The sequence below is a fragment of the Corapipo altera genome, unplaced genomic scaffold (assembly GCF_003945725.1).
Source record: "Corapipo altera isolate COAL_440 unplaced genomic scaffold, ASM394572v1 45, whole genome shotgun sequence".
NCBI lineage: Eukaryota > Metazoa > Chordata > Aves > Passeriformes > Pipridae > Corapipo > Corapipo altera.
This window is the reverse complement of record NW_020884877.1, coordinates 3,813,133-3,827,862: the sequence shown is the minus strand read 5'-3', so window position 1 is coordinate 3,827,862 and position 14,730 is coordinate 3,813,133. Positions and strand designations below refer to the sequence as shown.

The 14,730-nt window shown below is 45.8% G+C and overlaps 1 protein-coding gene across 1 annotated transcript in view; it reads left to right on the top strand.

Annotated features, from left to right (window-relative positions):
- TMEFF2 (transmembrane protein with EGF like and two follistatin like domains 2) overlaps nucleotides 1-3,457 on the top strand; it is a 127,553-nt gene extending 124,096 nt beyond the window's left edge. Inside the window, exons 10-11 of the mRNA XM_027636862.1 lie at nucleotides 1,701-1,787; nucleotides 2,190-3,457. Coding sequence (XP_027492663.1) covers nucleotides 1,701-1,787; nucleotides 2,190-2,286 — 184 coding nt within the window. The 3' untranslated portion in view covers nucleotides 2,287-3,457. The remainder of the gene's footprint in view (nucleotides 1-1,700; nucleotides 1,788-2,189) is intronic.
- Nucleotides 3,458-14,730: the final 11,273 nt, after the last annotated feature.

Below are 14,730 nucleotides of genomic sequence, written 5' to 3'. Positions count from 1 at the left end.
GAACGGGCAGGAGAGGCCGCCCGGGGACAGTCGGGCTGGGAGGCTGTCAGTGTGCACATGACACACGGCTCAGTGAATCAGCCCTGTGTTTGCCAACAGCAGCTCCCTGACTCACTCGGAAAGTTTGATCGCCTTTTTAAGGAACTCGCAGGGAATAATGAGTTTGCTGTGAAATCGCAGACCAGCTAAAGTCTGCCTTAGTTCCATAATAAAGCTCTGCCGTGACCTCTGAGAGCACAGGGGATGCTGGCAGATTTTTCCTGGAGTAATGATAGCAGCCTACTTCACTGCTTCCCAGAAAGGAACGGTGCAAAATATAGTGCACAGCCATACAGCTTCTCATGAGGAGGTGGTCCTGGTGGCTTGAAAGTGAGGCAAGTCAGGACAGTCTGACCCATATTTTGCTAGACACTTATATAATTGTATTTCAGTATTTTTAAATACTTCGTAAGTTCTTACGCTCCTGTTTAGCCTCTGAGTTGGCATCAAAAAACTATAGCATCAGTCCCATTCAACAGGAGGAAAAAAATGACCTTTTTTGTTTTAAGGGGTTAGTAAAAATGTATTTTACTCTATTCTGCTGTTATCTGACACAGAGCTGAGGGCAACTGCTTTGAGCTCCCCCTGTGCTGAGAGGGTGGGCTGTCGCTGGTGCATAACCCATAGGGTTTCACAAGGTGCTCCTGGAAGCCCTCCTGTAACAGAAAAACCAATCAGTTCAATACAAAGGGAATGTTTAGAAAAACATGTGTCATTATGGTCTGGAGTATTGCAGGGCCTCTTGTCATGCCACTCCAAGAGGGTGTTTCAGTCTCTCTTGTGTAGCTGCCCACAGTTTCTGCCATACCTCCCTTGGCTTTCAACTGCTTAGAACTTCCTTTGGCCTCCACCTGGGTTTAAACTTTTCTGTGCTGTCTGCCTGAGGATGCCTTTCCATGGAGGGAACCAGAAATATGCCATTAGCTTTCCATTTGAGGGAAAAACCGCGCTGGGCAGCATCCCACAGCTGTCATTGCTGCAGGTGAAAGGTTGAAACGTGCCCTTGCTGAGGAGCACCAGAGGCCCTGAGGCACAAGAGGTTTGCTTCTGCAGTGGGCTGTCCAAAGGAATATCAGATTTTGGGCTTTCCAGTGCAGTTGCTTTCTGCACTAAGGCAAGCAGCCGTGTCAGGAGCATGGCACAGGGGTAGGCACCTGTAAGTAAAGTAGCTGCTCGCTCATGAGCAGCTCATGGAGCATTTCCATGGAGACTAAGAGGGACTGGAGACACTTAGCTCCTCGGAAAGGCAGCCCCCACAGCCACTTTGTAAACACTTCACAGACCTGGGACACCAAGCAGGTGAGTGAGGGTGAGACCATCCCAGATCTGCCACCTGCGCCTCGCTTGAAAATAAACCCATTATTTAAGGATTAGTGATGCGGTGCAGTTGGGGCTGTCTTGATGCAGCAGAGTGGCCACTGCTCAGGAATCTTAGCATTTGCCTTGCCATAATTTTGTTCACATTATGCTTTTTGGGGGTTGTGGTTGCTTTTTTTTGTGGTGCCACTGCCATTAGCCAGCCCTTTTCATTTCACTGAGGAGGAAGTGTGCTGAGGGACAGAGGATGCCTCTCTTGCCCTCGCGTCCCTGCTGCCGCCCATGCGACCTCCTGAGCAGATGTGTTGTTAAGAGCTGTGTATTCTCACAACTCTCTTTTCCAGGAAATGTCCCAGGAGCAACAGAATCCACAGACAGAAGCAAAACACAGGGCACTACAGTTCAGACAACACAACGAGAGCATCGACAAGGTTAATTTAAAGAGAGCATGTTTCCACAATGGCAAAACTAACTGCAGAGAGCTTGGACTACAAAATACAGTATTATAGACAAAAGATTAAGACAAGATCTACACATGTTGCCTTGCATTTGTGGTAATCTACACCAATGAGAACATGTACTACAGCTATATTTGATTATGTATGGATATATTTGAAATAGTATACATTGTCTTGATGTTTTTCTGTAATGTAAATAAACTATTTATATCACACAATATAGTTTTTTCTTTTTCATGTATTTGTTATATATAATAAATACTCAGTGATGAGAAAAAAATTGCCTTTCTTAAATTTGCTGTATCTCATAGCTGTGTATAGTCTTGGGATATTGTATATGGACACTAACAAATCTCTTTTTCTTTCTTTTTCCAGTTCTAGTGGCAATTTTGAGTCTACTGAACTCAGTAGTAGGGTTTTGAGTTGGTCCAAGATCAGCGACAATTATGGATGTGGGAAAGGTGAAGAATAATTTAACCTACATTGAGGAGGGATAAAATATTTCAGATCCGGAGTCAACTACATTTCATCAGCCTTCTTCTCCCATACCATCTATCTTTACTCTCCCATAGCTTAGGAAGTCTTTGGCTTCTAAATTAAATCCTAACCGAAGGGGAAATGGAAATTCTCGGCAACCGCGATGAGAGTGTTGGGGGTAATGCTTCGATTTGGGAGGGAATTAGGTGTCTGTCAAGGTGAACCCTACAAGAACACTTTGCAGAATCTCCAACTCTGGTCACTGGAGTGAGGGAAAATTGCTTCTCACTCTTGATTGAAAATTATTAGGTTAAAAAAGTTAATAACATAATAACAGCTGAAATGCCAGTCCCATTTGTACCTCGTGAACATGCTGATATAATTTATTTTTTCAAAGAGAAGGTGAAAACCACTCAGAAAATACCTTATGAATAACTTTATGGGTGACCCTACTCCATTAAATGTAATGAACCCAAATGTTGGCTATACCTCAGGAAAATAAGGGCATGTATTTTGTCACATCCACATGATGGACAAAATGCAAAGTTATTTCCATGATAGCTGAAACTCTCCAAAACACGTTCTCTCGAGAAGGTAATTCTACTCTACTTTGTGCTATGAATTTTGAAGACAGGAGAGTGAGACTGAAGGGCAGAGTGTGGTAACGTCACTCCTGCTGGATAACATCCACTCCACTAATTGACTGCCAGAGCAGTAGTCACACTAAATAGCACAACTGAACTAAAAAGCCCTTGTAGTCAATGTGCTGCTCCTTTCCAAAGAGACTTTGCCAAGGCAGAATGTTCCCAAGACAAGGGTTAGGAGTATTTCTCGCTGTCATCATCATGTAAGAAATTGCATTTGGGTCAGAATCAGATCTGGGGTTACCTGGGATGATGTCTCATGAGTGTGTTTCCATTTCCTGCTTCAGCATCAGTCTGGTCACTCACAACAGTCACCACCAACCCCACTGGTGACAGCCCACCCAATCTGGCCTCCAGACATGGGTGCAGCGGTACTTCCACTCTAACATGACTTTTGGTCTTCTCCTCCCTCCCCTAGCCTGCTTTAAAGTGAATCCATTGCATGATGTTCACACGATCTCAGTTTTTGTCTTGTTCTGGGTTTCTTGGCTTTTTAAAGGTAATAAAAGGCGATTGGCAAGAGATGCTTCCAGGCACCTGGTCTGTGCTGATTGATGGGAGTGGGAGTGTGGTGCTTGCACAGGCAACGGGGCAGATGATGGCACAGGGCAGCTCTCTGGCTTTGGGCTGCCAGCCCTGCAGGGACCTTCTGCTCCCCAGAGCCATGGGCTGGGCTAAGGGAGAGGGAGAAGGAGCTGTACAGCCGCCCTCTGCTCCTCAGCCTTCGCCCCAGCTCTCTGATCTTTGAGTCTTGTTTTCAGATTGGAAGAGTGATGGTGTGGGGCAGAAGCAGAGAGGCAGCAAGCAGGCATGATCCTGGCCCACTGGACCACAGGGATATTTCCATGCTCAAACCCACTGTAAAATACTCCTCTCTGTCCCCTTGCTGGTTTTGTGTCTCACACTCAGCGGGGTGGTCTGACATGAAGGGCAGCCCAGGCACAGCCACACTGTGCTGCACAGGTTTGGTGGCACAAGATCCCTTCTAGGAAGACTTTGCAATCTGTGGTAATTCATAACTGAGTGGCATTATAACACCCCTCTTCAGATCCCTCCATCGGCTACACCTGACGCAGTGATGGCTGTGAGCGTCTCTGAGAACTTCAGCATCAGGTTGAGGATTGGTTTGGAGGAGGCAAACGTAGCTCTACCCTGCAGACACCCTCCCATGCTTTGTGCTTTCTGAGTGAAGCGTTGGAGTCTAACAAGCGTCAAAACCGCAGATTCTGAGCCGATTCCAAATGTCAGTCCCCCCACTGGGACTATCAAGTCTGGACTGTTTATTTCGGTCGCTTACATTAGATACAAAAATCAAATGTTAACACATACACACCACCATGTAGCTATAGCAATAAACCTAATTAAAAAAGGCAAGGTTTGGCCTAGCCAAAAATAGCACAGCTTCGCTTAGGAGTGAAAACAGAAGTCTGACCCACTGTCTCTAAACTTCCTGACGTTGTGTGCCTTGCTTTTACTGAGCAATGGCACATTTAATCCCCTAACAGCCTGTGTTTGCCAGGTGTCATTAGCTGCTTTCCCAGCTGCAATGTCTGTCACAAAGCCTTGCACCTTTACAATAAGGCCGGTGTTTAAGTACCTACTGTAGACTGGAGGGCATAGAAGAGAAAGGGATTTTGGTTTTAACACATGGAGGGCAGGTCCTACCTCTTTGGGCCTTTCAGACTTAAACTTCAGCATGCTGGCATGGGCACACAGACTGAAAATAACAGTGTCTTGGGGTTGTATGTACAGGAATGAAGATTTCTAACAAAAACATTTGCAGAAATTGTACCAAATGTAGCAGCAAATTCAGACGTGGATCTGGGGTTGCTGTTTCCTTTTCTGAAGTATGGAAAGTGCATCTATTTGTTAGAGCCATACGCTGGCCAGAACTTGAGATGGGGCAATCTCTGTGCAGTTTAACTTCACGAAATGTAGGGGGTCTGGGCTGGGCACATAATAGCCTGGGCAGGTGAAGCCATGGCCAAGGGGTTGTGCCAAGTGCTGAAGCAGAGCCCAGCTCCTCTGCCCAGAGTCACATGGAGAGGTGCTGATGTGTTACTGTTTGTCCGCTTCTCCATGCAAGCTTACACCAACAAGAGAAGGTCCCTTGTGATGCCCATGGAGATGAACTCAGTCCTTATCTGGAGGAGGCAGTAATTCATATATTTTGGCAGTTTCATTGGCTTTTTTTGTCATGGCACTTTAACAACTGTAAAGAATCTCAACTACCAGCACACAGTGACTTTCCAAACCACACTAGATGTACAAAACCACTGACAAGATCAGTAATACCACACCTGGTGCAATTGCTTAGGGGCAGTGCACACCACCAGCGTCCCAACAGCCTGCAGTCACTTGCTGGCCTGGCTGTTGTGGGCCACACCACCTGGTAAAAAGAGGTAAAAATAGGACTGTTAGCACAAGCCTTCCTTAAGGCTGTTTCTTTCAGCCTGTAGCATTTCTGGAGCAAGAAGCCATGTCCTTATTTTGACCATGATGCATTTCACACAACAACATCCTGACCTTGGTCCTCAAAATAAAGCCAAGTATGCTATTAGCATGCACTGAGTGCTGGTGAGCAGAGTTGACCCACCCTCCCCAGCCTGGGATGGTCAGATGATGTTCAACCCTTTTGTGCCTTTGGATACTGTGCTGCATCCCAGCCCATAAGGAAGTTGTCTGTAGCTACCACACAGACTGATTGCAGTGAGGGGGTGACCCTCTCCTTCTCCCACCCCAAATGCTGCATTACAGGACAGGCACAGCTTCACGCCTCACCATCACGATCCTTAAAATTACATCTGATCAGACATTCATTATCATTCCCTTTCATCCAAAGATAATATGACACGATTTACAGAACATTATCATTACAAAAATATTATAATTAATGAAGGAAGGCTGGACATCCTATTCTAGCTGCTTGCCTGCCCCTGCACACTGAGGAGCCATGATCACCTCAACTGAAAAGACAGTGAGGCAGTTCCTCCTTGCTGCCACGGCCATCAGAGTGTCACCTCCACAGGCAACTCTAGGTCAGCCCAGCTTTGCAGAAGTTCCCTGGGTGCCAGCCATGAGGGACCCGTGCTGGCAGCAGGGATGTTCATGGGTCCCTGCGTGCATCCCACCCGCAGGTTAACCAAGAGGGTGGGTGAGGGTGGGCGTCGTGGATCGCTGCCTCCCATTTTCCAGAAGCAGCTCTCAAAAAAGCCTCATCTTCAAAGAGCTCTCTAAAGCTTCTTTGAAAACAAAATGATTAAAGGCTATCTTCCCTCTCATCCAACATCAGACACATCCGCACGCCGCATCCTTGCTTTCACCCCTGATTATGCATGCAGCTTTTCTGCAGCTCCCAGTTTTGCGTCGGGATGGAAGTTACAACCCCGAATTAAAAGCGAAGTTCATTACCACACTTCAAAGCCGGTGCTGTGCCCCGGCCAGGCCAGCCCTTTCTTTAATTTATGGGGGTGTGGCCAGGCTGGAGGTCTGGGTGGGGGGGCTTGGTTATAAGGTGTTTACGGCCTGCCTCGGGTTTTAAAGGCAAGCTGTGGGCAGGTATGCCCGTGTTTAGTGCTGCTGGTGGGGTTTTTCCCTCCAGAATAATCAGGAACCTCAACTGGACTTAAAGGGACATAGAGACAATGTCCCTTTAATGTTCCTTTAATTTAATAATAGAAGTGTATTATTATTATTATTAACAACAACAACAATACTAATATTAATATTGTATCTATATTTCTGGTCTCGACAGGCCACAACCTGTACTCTGTTTCACATGGGAGCCAAAAGTCTCATTTTTAGCCCCACAGGCACGCAGTACCTGGGATGCTGCACCCTGACAGTGCCACCAATACACCTGTGAGCAGGACAGACAGGGGAGCAGGAGGGGCAGAAGGCACAGGCACAGCAGCCCCTACCCCACCAGCCCTTGGGCTGATGCTTTGCCTTCAAATGCTTGTAATATTAGGTGGGCTTAATTTATTTTAGTTTCAGTTTAATTAACAGTTTTGTCACAGCAGGAGGGCTGTTAGAAACAAAGACGCATAAAAAAAAAAAGAGGCAGGATTTTTGTCAACTTTTTCTCTTTTTTTTTTGCCGTATTGAATGAGAGCCACAAGGCAGTAAAATATTCCGCAGTCTCACACAGCAGCCGCCAAGCTGCAGAATAAAAAAAGCATGTGAAGAATCTGCTCTATAATGCTAACGAGGTGGCATCCACTGAGCTTTGTCAATAAAATAGGAAGCCCATTTTGCTCAGCTTAGGAAGCACAGGCACCCAGGTAGGAGCCTTGATGTCAGTCCTTCTCCCATTTGATTTTCCCTGGGCGGCGAGGGGTTTCCTCAGTGGGGGCGAGGGGTCGGGAATCGTGTGTCATCCCACCACTGCCCAAGCCCCACAGCCACAGAGGTGACCCCAGCCACTGCCATCCTCTGCCTCGCTTTGCTGGAGTCCTGGTGCCTTAACCCCTCACCCCCCCCAACGTGAAATAAAAACGCTTGGAAGGTGAAAATTGTTAAGAAAATATAGTAACATCTCATAAACTTGCCATGAGAGAAGCTTTAAAAGGGGCTTGGTTTACATCGGGTCACTCAGAAAAGAAGTGTAATTATTCAAGATAAGATCCGGCTTCTAAATGCAAATGCTGGCGACAGCCCATCACCCCCGACGGCAGCAGCAGTTTTACGGCAAGGAGCTTTCAGCAGAACAGGGACGAGCAGAGAGGTGAGGGAGAGCCGTGTAATGTGACCTGAATTAGCGGCTATAGATAGTGCTTCCTGCATGTTTTACATTTTCAAATAAAAAGGATCTTCTTGTTTAATGGTTAATAAAAAAGATTAGTGCTCCCAGGGCACGGATCCTGATAGATGCAGACTGTGCTGGAGGGACCAGCTACAAGACACAAGAGAAGATGAAACCGGTGATTTTATTTTTTTTCCCGTGGAGTGCATCACTACCAGCATTTGCAAGTTAATTTGTAATATAATTATATGTTGCTTCTGTCACAGAAGCGCAGCACGTGTGTTGGGCCAGAGGCCCCGCCACTGCCACCGGCAGCCTGGCACAGCCCAGCCAGCACTGCTGCAGAGAGGAGGAGAGGAGCAGCCAGCAGCTGAGGGCTCCGTGTGTATGGATGTACCTATCTATACATACAGATAGACACACGTTTATATGTATATATACCTATATAAATATATATACATGTACACATATGTGTATATACACACATACATACTACATATACAGTCATATACAGACACACATATAATAAATACACATACACACATATAAAAATACAATTCTATATAGAAAAATGAATTTATATATATGTATATCTATGTGTGTGATAGGTACTGTAGAGGAGAGCAAGCTGACTGCCCCGCAGCACGTGCAGCTTCTAAGCCACCCAGGCTAACAGGCATGAAAATCTTTGCCCTGCCCAGCTCCCCCGTGCAGCTCCCAGCACTGCCACCTTCCTAACAAAACCAAAACCTGCCATGCCAGCTTCTTGGCAGCATTACACCCTCACTCTGAAAGTTGCTTTTCCTTTCTTTTCTTTTTTCTTTTTTCTTTTTTCTTTTCTTTTCTTTTCTTTTCTTTTCTTTTCTTTTCTTCTTTTTAATTATTATTTATTTTTGTGTCATGCCATGTAGACGATTATGGTCAGTAATAGTTTTCTAAGAAATAAAGTCTATGAAAGTAATTGTTAGGAAAAAGCTGCAATGGCAAATTGCTGAGTGGTTGCCATAGTGCAGGAGCACAATTTGAGATTTAATATCATTACTAATGATATTTACTTGGCCTGCAGGAGAGAGTGAGACTTGTGCTCTCTAAATGTCATTTGACTGCTAATATGTCAGTGTGCACACCCAGCACAGCCGCGGGAAGGGACCTGGCAAGACCGGGGCACTGCTGCCCACAGACAGGTGATGCTGCTGCTGGTGTTCCCTCCCCAGACTGTGCCAAGGACCCCCCATGTGGCAGGGATGAGGGCCCCTGAAGAGCCTCCACACACGTAGCAACACTGCTGGGGCTCAGCTCCACCCTGGCACCCACGGGGCACCCAAAACCACACCCGGGCTCCTGCTTTCTGTTCTTTTTCGGCTCATCTACACAGACTGCGAGTTCAGGCTTCCTCTCCCGTTGGGCTTCTCCGTGGGAGGGGGAGACATATTGCGCTGCTGTAAAGTGAGCCATTTAGTTTATTAAACGCTGTTAAGGGTGCCCTGAGGTCTCTGCACATGTGGGACCATCAAGAGGGAATCGTTATTATTATGGTTCTTATTAGTCATAGTCATTTTCCCAGCGATACGTCTCATGTCCAGATGTCTTCCCATCTATCTCTTAAATTTTGTGATGCCAGCGCAAAACTGTTATGAAGACGGACTAGTCCAAGTCCCACTTCACACAGTGCAGGAGCAGAACATCCATGCAAAAATAAATATATATATATTTTTAAATTAAAAGACAAACGAAAGAAAGGGTCATAGTTGGCTAAAAATGAATTGCGCAGTGCATAAAAGAGACAACAGATTAGAGAAGATAATGTTTTAGTTTAAGTGTTCCATCATTATTAATTCATTTGGTGCTCTTTATGATAATACCAATCATTTGGAATTCATTTGGTGTTTATGTGGATGTCATCTCGACTCCTGCAGAAATTCCAAAGTAATTCAGCATTAATGTGCTATTAAAAATTGTTACCAGCCACTACCTTCATTACTGCATCAGCACAGCCTAATCTTTCTTCTCTCGTTCTCTAAATTCAAATTCCAGTGTTTATTTTGCTTTTATCTTTATTAGGGTTTTAAAATGTAATGCTTCTATTTAAAAATTCTCCTTATGCTACATGAGTATTGTCTCTTTTTTTGACAGCATCAAAATTATGCACATAAAAGAGGGGGTTAATGGTGATTTTTCATTTTACTACTGGCATGTGACTGAGAAACAACCGAAGAGGCTCCAGCTTATCATTTCCAAGAGTGAATTTACCAAGCTGGTACTTATGTGTGTAGCAGATAACATTGAAACAAATCTGTGTGAAATACCCCTTGTACTGTGTGGAAGTGTTTGTTTTTGGGCACAGTAGTGCCCCAGTTGGGAAAGGGATGCAGCTGCCACAGCCCTCCCAAGGGTGCAGGGTCCTCAAGGGGCCAAGGTGCCACTGATGACACTTTTCTGGATTCACCCTACCAGTGGAGCATCCTTGTGCTTCCAGCTGGGGAGTAGTGGGGTGGTAGCTGCAGAAATGGATCCAAACTCCAGCAACAGAGGAAAAAAGGCTGCACTTGCATGTAACACTTAAAAAAAGAAAAGAAAGTGGGGGGGAGGAATCAGCCTAGGAGTTTAAATACGAAACCCTTAAACCCTTGCATTAAAGGAGCTTTAATTAGGTTTTGTAGTCAAGAACTTGACAGTTAGAAAATTCCACATTGCTGAAAACAAAACAAAACAAACAAACAAAAAGACAATCCCAAGGCCGGGATCAGTCCCTAGCTGTGCCCATCTTATTGTGCCGCCCCCTAATTATGTGATCTATACTATTTTTCCTCTGGATACCTGCTTCTTTGGACCACATACATAAAATGGCACACTGTGGCAGAGTGAAGTCTGGGCTTGGCAGCTCTTGCCATCTACAACTGGAATGCTGACCTTGCAACCAAATGGCACTCTCTTAATGCTGTTTCTTAGCAAATATTATATGTCTGAAATTACAGACCACCACAGGCCCATGAGTATGTGAGCAAAGAAAGAGGGGTGGGGATCAGTAGTGCTCTGCAGCCCAAAAGAATACAACATACAGCTCACCATCAATCACTTGAAACACACTTTTCATGGAAAGGAGAGCTGAAGTCCTCCAGGTGAGCGATGAAACAAAGCCCATTGGCAGGGTCAGGTCAGCACCCGGGCAGCACAGGTGGGAGAAGGGAAACAACAAGGGTTGGTCACACCAGGACTGACAAGTACCTCTGGCCAGTGGCAGGGAAGGAGCCACCTTGCTCCTCGTCATGGAAAAGGGAGATGCCACCCCCAACCCCTGGTACCACCTGGTCCCAGCTGGGGCTGAGCATCCTCTGCCGCTCACGCCGACCACACAGATTTATACGGAGAATAAAGCCCCTTGTAGAGGAATTTTCCACTTAATCAAAATCCTGCAAAGAATGTGAATGCTTATAGGTTAAAGGAACCTGGCAGCTCTTACTTGTCTGTCATGTCTTTAAGGATTGCCATTAAGTCATAAACGTGACAAAGATTAAAGAGTTTATTAATGTTATTAGAGAGTTGAGATAAAATGCTATGCCTTGCAGGGTCTCTCTTCTCTCTCTCACTATTTAATGAAAACATTTTCATCACTTTCTGAATCTATTATACCAAGCATTCATTTCAGGAGTCCTAAGATGATTTTATTTTAATTAGAAAAGATGTAGCAACCACCTGAAAGTAATACAGTTAAAACACCTTGCCATGGTCCCCCTTCTCGCTGCTGCCAGCAGACGAGAGTTTCTCCAGCCTTGCCATGGCAGCAGAGCAAGCCCAGGGTGACTGAAGGAGCACAGGGAAGTTCTGTAGCATGGCAAGACCATCATCACTCCAGTCCCTCCTAGCAACCCTGACAGCCAGCAGCACCTCAACCCAGGCCTTGCAAATGGCCCTGTGAGTGTCCAAAGCCACCACATGACCAACATTAAGCGGTGGTGAGAGCTGCTGTATCCACAGGTTGGACATGGGGTATGTCCCTGGGGAGCAAGCAAGGGGTGGAAGCATGTTCTGCAGGCACAGGAGACAAACTGAAATTATTGCTGGTGGAAAAAAGCAAGTGAAGGAAAAGAAGCCTAAGATAATGAAAAAGGGAGTTTGTGATGGCCTGTGAAAGGAGCATTATCCTCTGGAAATCTCTAGCAACTATTCACAAAGACAGAAGATCAGCAGCCAAAAGCCTTTCTCAGTATGGCTGCTTTGACTCTGGTGGGCATTAGACTGTGACTGAGTTTTAATCCATGTTTAGAACAGGTTCAGTCTTTTGATGGTAAAGAGTGAAAATCAAGCAATACTGGGACAGTTACATTTCTATGTGATCCCTCCCTTCCAACTCAAGACTGTGTAACCGTATTTCCAATGCAAGCAGCTCACAGATGCTCTTCCTTTTAAACTTTCCAACTAACCCAATTTAATTTGTTAATTTATTCTGTAACCTGATTTACTGTTAATTTATTTTGGTGAGTAAGATATCCCAGCTTTAAGTTCCAATTAATTAAAGGGGAGGGCTTAATGCTTTTGCTATGCCATATCTTCATGCCACATTGTATTCCATTTTAATGCCACACTGAAGCATTGCCAAAGTTTATTGCCACTAACAAATACAAATCCATACCTCTGCAAATTAATTTCATGCATACAGCATATTGCTCTTTCCAAATGTACCTTTAAGAGGGCAATATTTGCTATAGCAAGCATCACTTGTTGCTTAGCAACAGCCATAGCATCATTTGAGGCAGGTTTATCTTAAACAGGAATGTAAAGCCCTGGGATGTGGCTGCCCACCCCATGCCATACATCCCTGCAAGTGCTGCTCACACCTGGCTTAATAGAGCCAGGCTTTGCTAAATTTTAATTTTTTTTTTAGGAGTGTCTGATTTTAGGGATCTCAAAAACAATAAAATAATCCTTAGCCATTAAACTGACTTTAAGCAGCACCCCAAAACTTGATGCCCCATTCTGACCATGTTGGCAAGGCCGACACAAGTCAGAATGAGCATGAATTGTTCAGGCTGTGGCTGCGCTACCGCTGGCTCAGCATTTTGCACGGAAGACTTTTAAAAAATTTACACGTAGTTTGTTGCAATCAACTCCAGATGAGAAGAGGGAAATCAGATTATATTAAGACCATCCTGAGGGTGTCCTGAGGCTGTGCTAGTCTTCCTGAAGCCCAGGGAAGCCCCTAGAGCCAGAAGCTGTCAGCTCTTACCTCTGTTCTGGCAACTAGTGGCGCTGTGAGAAATGACCTTTGCGATGGTGCGTAAGTCCCTGTGCTCACTCACCCATCCGTCCGTCTGTCCGTCCATCCGCATCGCTGTGCCTCCTCCAGCTCCTCCCCTCGGTGCGCTGCCTGCCAAGCAGCTCTCCAACGTGACGCTCCTGCCTGCCCTCTGCCAGCCGTGGGTGCCAGCCAGCTGCTACCCCGGGCCAAAAAAGTGGCAAGTAAATATCCTAACAGCATCCATTAGCCCTGCCTTTGGCGGCCCGAGCAGAGGGGCCCGCAGGCTCGGGCCCAGGTTTTTAAAGCCATTATGCCGTGACTGTAGGCACGGCTTATTCACAAAAGATGAATGCAGGGTTTGCAATCAAGGGGAAATTAGCATCTCCACAGGCAGAGAGAGTGAAGATGCGAGCCAGCCAGCACTGCCAACAACCTTGATTCTGTTTTTGGCAAAGTCGGCTGGCTTGGCAAACACAATGGTAATGAGATAAACTGAAATACCAGGCAACAGGGCTGCTCTTTGAAGTAATTACCCTCCAGGGCAACAAGGAACAAGAGGAAAAGGTTTTTAGAGACATGGTGTGGATGCACAGGGAACATTATTTGCATTCCTGAAGTCAGCCCTCGGTTTGCAAGGCTCAGGTGTGCCGATGCCAAGCAGCCAGAGGAAGGGCAGGAAAGCCCCAGCAGCAGGTGCAGCAACAAGGCAGTACAGACATAAGAGGAGCTGTGCATAAGAGGGGCATGGCAATGCTGATGTTAAACTCTTAATGCTCCTGAGAAATGCCCATCAGGGCAGCCATGCCATTCCCAGTGTACTGAGAGACTTTGTTTCAAGCATTTAGCTTTCACAAATGTGTAGCCATCTAAGGGGTAGAGCACTGGACTAGAGACAAGGCAAAGGATTAAATAACACACTGTCAAATCTCTCAGTCGGGAACTACAGGTGAGCAGCGAGTGGGATTTCATCTGGCAGTCTCTGCAATGTCACGCACACATGAGAAGAAGGAAAAGGCAAGGTAAGGAAATGGTAATACATGGCACAACATGCTCCCTTGGGTTGCTTGTGACTGACTGGGTAAGCTGCTGGCATTTCCCTATTGGGACACTTGACTCTAGTCTAAATTTGAGGTCTTAAAATTATTTTCTGAGTAACAAGCTAACAATTGACATCACCAATTCTCTGTGCCCAACGTGCCATGAGGAGCAGGTTTCATTCAAGAGAGGCCTGGGGTGAGAGCTGCACCATCAGCAGTTCCCCTCTTACTCCTTGAGCAGGCAGGTGGGATGGGGAGCATCTCCCCAGCCCAGGCAGAGGGAACAGGCTGGGCAGGATGCAGGACACGTCCCACAGCTCCCGACTTCCACCACAGACAGTAGAGCTTGTGTCAATACTCTTCCAACACTTATTAATTAAAATCTTAAAAAAAAAAAAAAAGCCTAAATGGGGGAAAGCTCTATTATTTTTTGCCCACAGTCCTGAGGAGGAGGGAGCCATCTGCCCAATTAAAATCATAGAATCATAGAACAGTTTGAGTTGGAAGGGACCTTTGAAAGGTCATCTAGTGCAACCCCCCTGCAATGAGCAGAAACATCTTCTGTTAGACCAAATTTCTCATAGGCCTGTCTAGCCTGGCCTTGAATATTTCCAGGGATTCTTGCTGGACCTTAGAAACTTTTCCTTCTAAGGAAGAGAAGAACCAGAGGGCGAGGCCTGGGTGTGCTTCTTCAAATCCCTCAAAAAAAATAATTTATTTTTAAGAAAAATTGTGCAGAAACACCTCCAGGAGCGAGCCCATGGTTCCTGCCCAGGCT